Source organism: Camelina sativa, chromosome 4, assembly GCF_000633955.1.
Source record: "Camelina sativa cultivar DH55 chromosome 4, Cs, whole genome shotgun sequence".
NCBI classification, from domain to species: Eukaryota; Viridiplantae; Streptophyta; class Magnoliopsida; order Brassicales; family Brassicaceae; genus Camelina; species Camelina sativa.
This window is the reverse complement of record NC_025688.1, coordinates 28,160,037-28,161,822: the sequence shown is the minus strand read 5'-3', so window position 1 is coordinate 28,161,822 and position 1,786 is coordinate 28,160,037. Positions and strand designations below refer to the sequence as shown.

At 38.1% G+C, this 1,786-nt stretch overlaps 1 protein-coding gene across 1 annotated transcript in view; it reads right to left on the bottom strand.

Annotated features, from left to right (window-relative positions):
* LOC104782992 (beta-glucosidase 15) overlaps positions 225–1,786 on the bottom strand; it is a 4,476-nt gene continuing 2,914 nt past the window's right edge. The window contains exons 8-12 of the mRNA XM_010508068.2: positions 1,200–1,533; positions 1,079–1,110; positions 887–989; positions 711–807; positions 225–590 (exon numbers count right to left, since the gene is read on the bottom strand). Coding sequence (XP_010506370.1) covers positions 410–590; positions 711–807; positions 887–989; positions 1,079–1,110; positions 1,200–1,533 — 747 coding nt within the window. The 3' untranslated portion in view covers positions 225–409. The remainder of the gene's footprint in view (positions 591–710; positions 808–886; positions 990–1,078; positions 1,111–1,199; positions 1,534–1,786) is intronic.

Below are 1,786 nucleotides of genomic sequence, written 5' to 3'. Positions count from 1 at the left end.
TACATAAACAAACATAGATTATGTGTACAACACCATAAACATTCGAGGTTGGCCGGAATCCGGCGTTGACCAGTGTTGACTGGCGTGATTATATGTTAACTTATACTTCAAGTAGCTGGCTAATACTGATCCAACTTCTTTTTTCTCAAATTGATATAAAGCTGAAATTGTAGATCTTACAAACTATGCCTATATCGTTTTCACATTTCTCACTTTTATAATTATTCAACGAATTTAGTATTAATTTTCCTTATAAATCGTACGTTACATCGAAAGATGGTATAACATCGAGTAATACATCAATCCGGTTCTATGTTAAAATAGCTAAACCATTATCATTATTTTCAAAGGTGGAAAAATTATAAATCTCTCAATTGTCGTTGTTATAAACGCCATCTTTATGTAATCATCAATTGTTTTTTTTTTCATTTAACAATTCTTTGAACCACTGAGCCGATTTTTTGGGATATCTCTTACTTCCATTGTTGAAATCCACGTAAACCAGCCCAAACCGGACTGTGTATCCCATTGCCCATTCGAAGTTGTCTAGCAACGACCATGCGAAAAATCCCTTCACGTTTGCTCCAACCCTAAATTTGCCAGTAAGAAAAAGCATTCACAACAGAATTACATAAATGTGTATGATTGATTATGTAGCGTGACAGCTGTAGGAGGATTCTTAACATATTAGATAATAAAAGGATGCTTACGAGATAGCGTCTTGGACCATTTGGAGATGTCTAGCGTAGTAATCAATCCTATCACCATCTTTAAGGAAGACTTTATCGGTACTGAATTCATCTCTCCCTACAAAGATTGGTACAACATTAGGATGAAACCAAAAGAAGATCTATCAAGAACTGAAGCTGTTGTTTGTGTGAGTTACCGTTTTCGGTTATGTACATGACAGGATCCTTAAACTTGTATTTTGCATAAAGGACGAGATCACGAATTCCCTTTGGATATATTAAAAGCCAATCTGATGCAGCCTATAAGATCATGTACATAGTTTTTAGATTGAGCAAATTCATAAATATTTAATAACCGTTGCAACGTTTTATGAGTCTAGCCAAAGTACCTTTGGACCGATGGGAACCCCTTCTCTTACACCTGATTCATAAATACAAGCCCACACTTCAGACTCGTAATTTAGTTTGTAGTGGTTAAGAAAAAGAAATGTGGATGACACGAAACCAAACCTGTGACACTAGCACAAGGATCAGAGAACATAGTAACATCTTGGGTGGAGCAGGGAACATCCTTTGCGTAAGTGGAAGAGTAATAATTGATGCCAATGAAATCATATGAGCCTTTCAGCATCTTAGATTGTTGTGCAGTGAATGTAGGTAAGCGACCACCTTTTACGTTGTTGACCATATCAACCGGGTATTTACCGGTCACAAGCGGCTCCATAAAGTAGTCAAATGTGAAGGCCATGGCTCGTGCCGCAGCCGATCTATCCTCCGGTGATTCTGTATATGGCAAGTTCCAAGCCGCGTTCAAAGCAATACCAACTTGACCTTTTTGAGACGCCTATCGAACAACAGAGCATATATAAACGCCATATTTTTTTAGTAACTTGATGCTTAAGAAACAGAGCATATATAATTTATCTAACCTTGTATTTTTCTCTGTAGACTTGGACGGCGGCTCCATGAGAAAGGATGAGGTTGTGACCAACAATATAAGGCTCGGTGGCTCCATTTCCACCGGTGCAATTAGGGTTTGTGAATTTGGAGCATCTTCCTGGAGCCATCACACCTGCAACATAACCTTGTTGCACCAC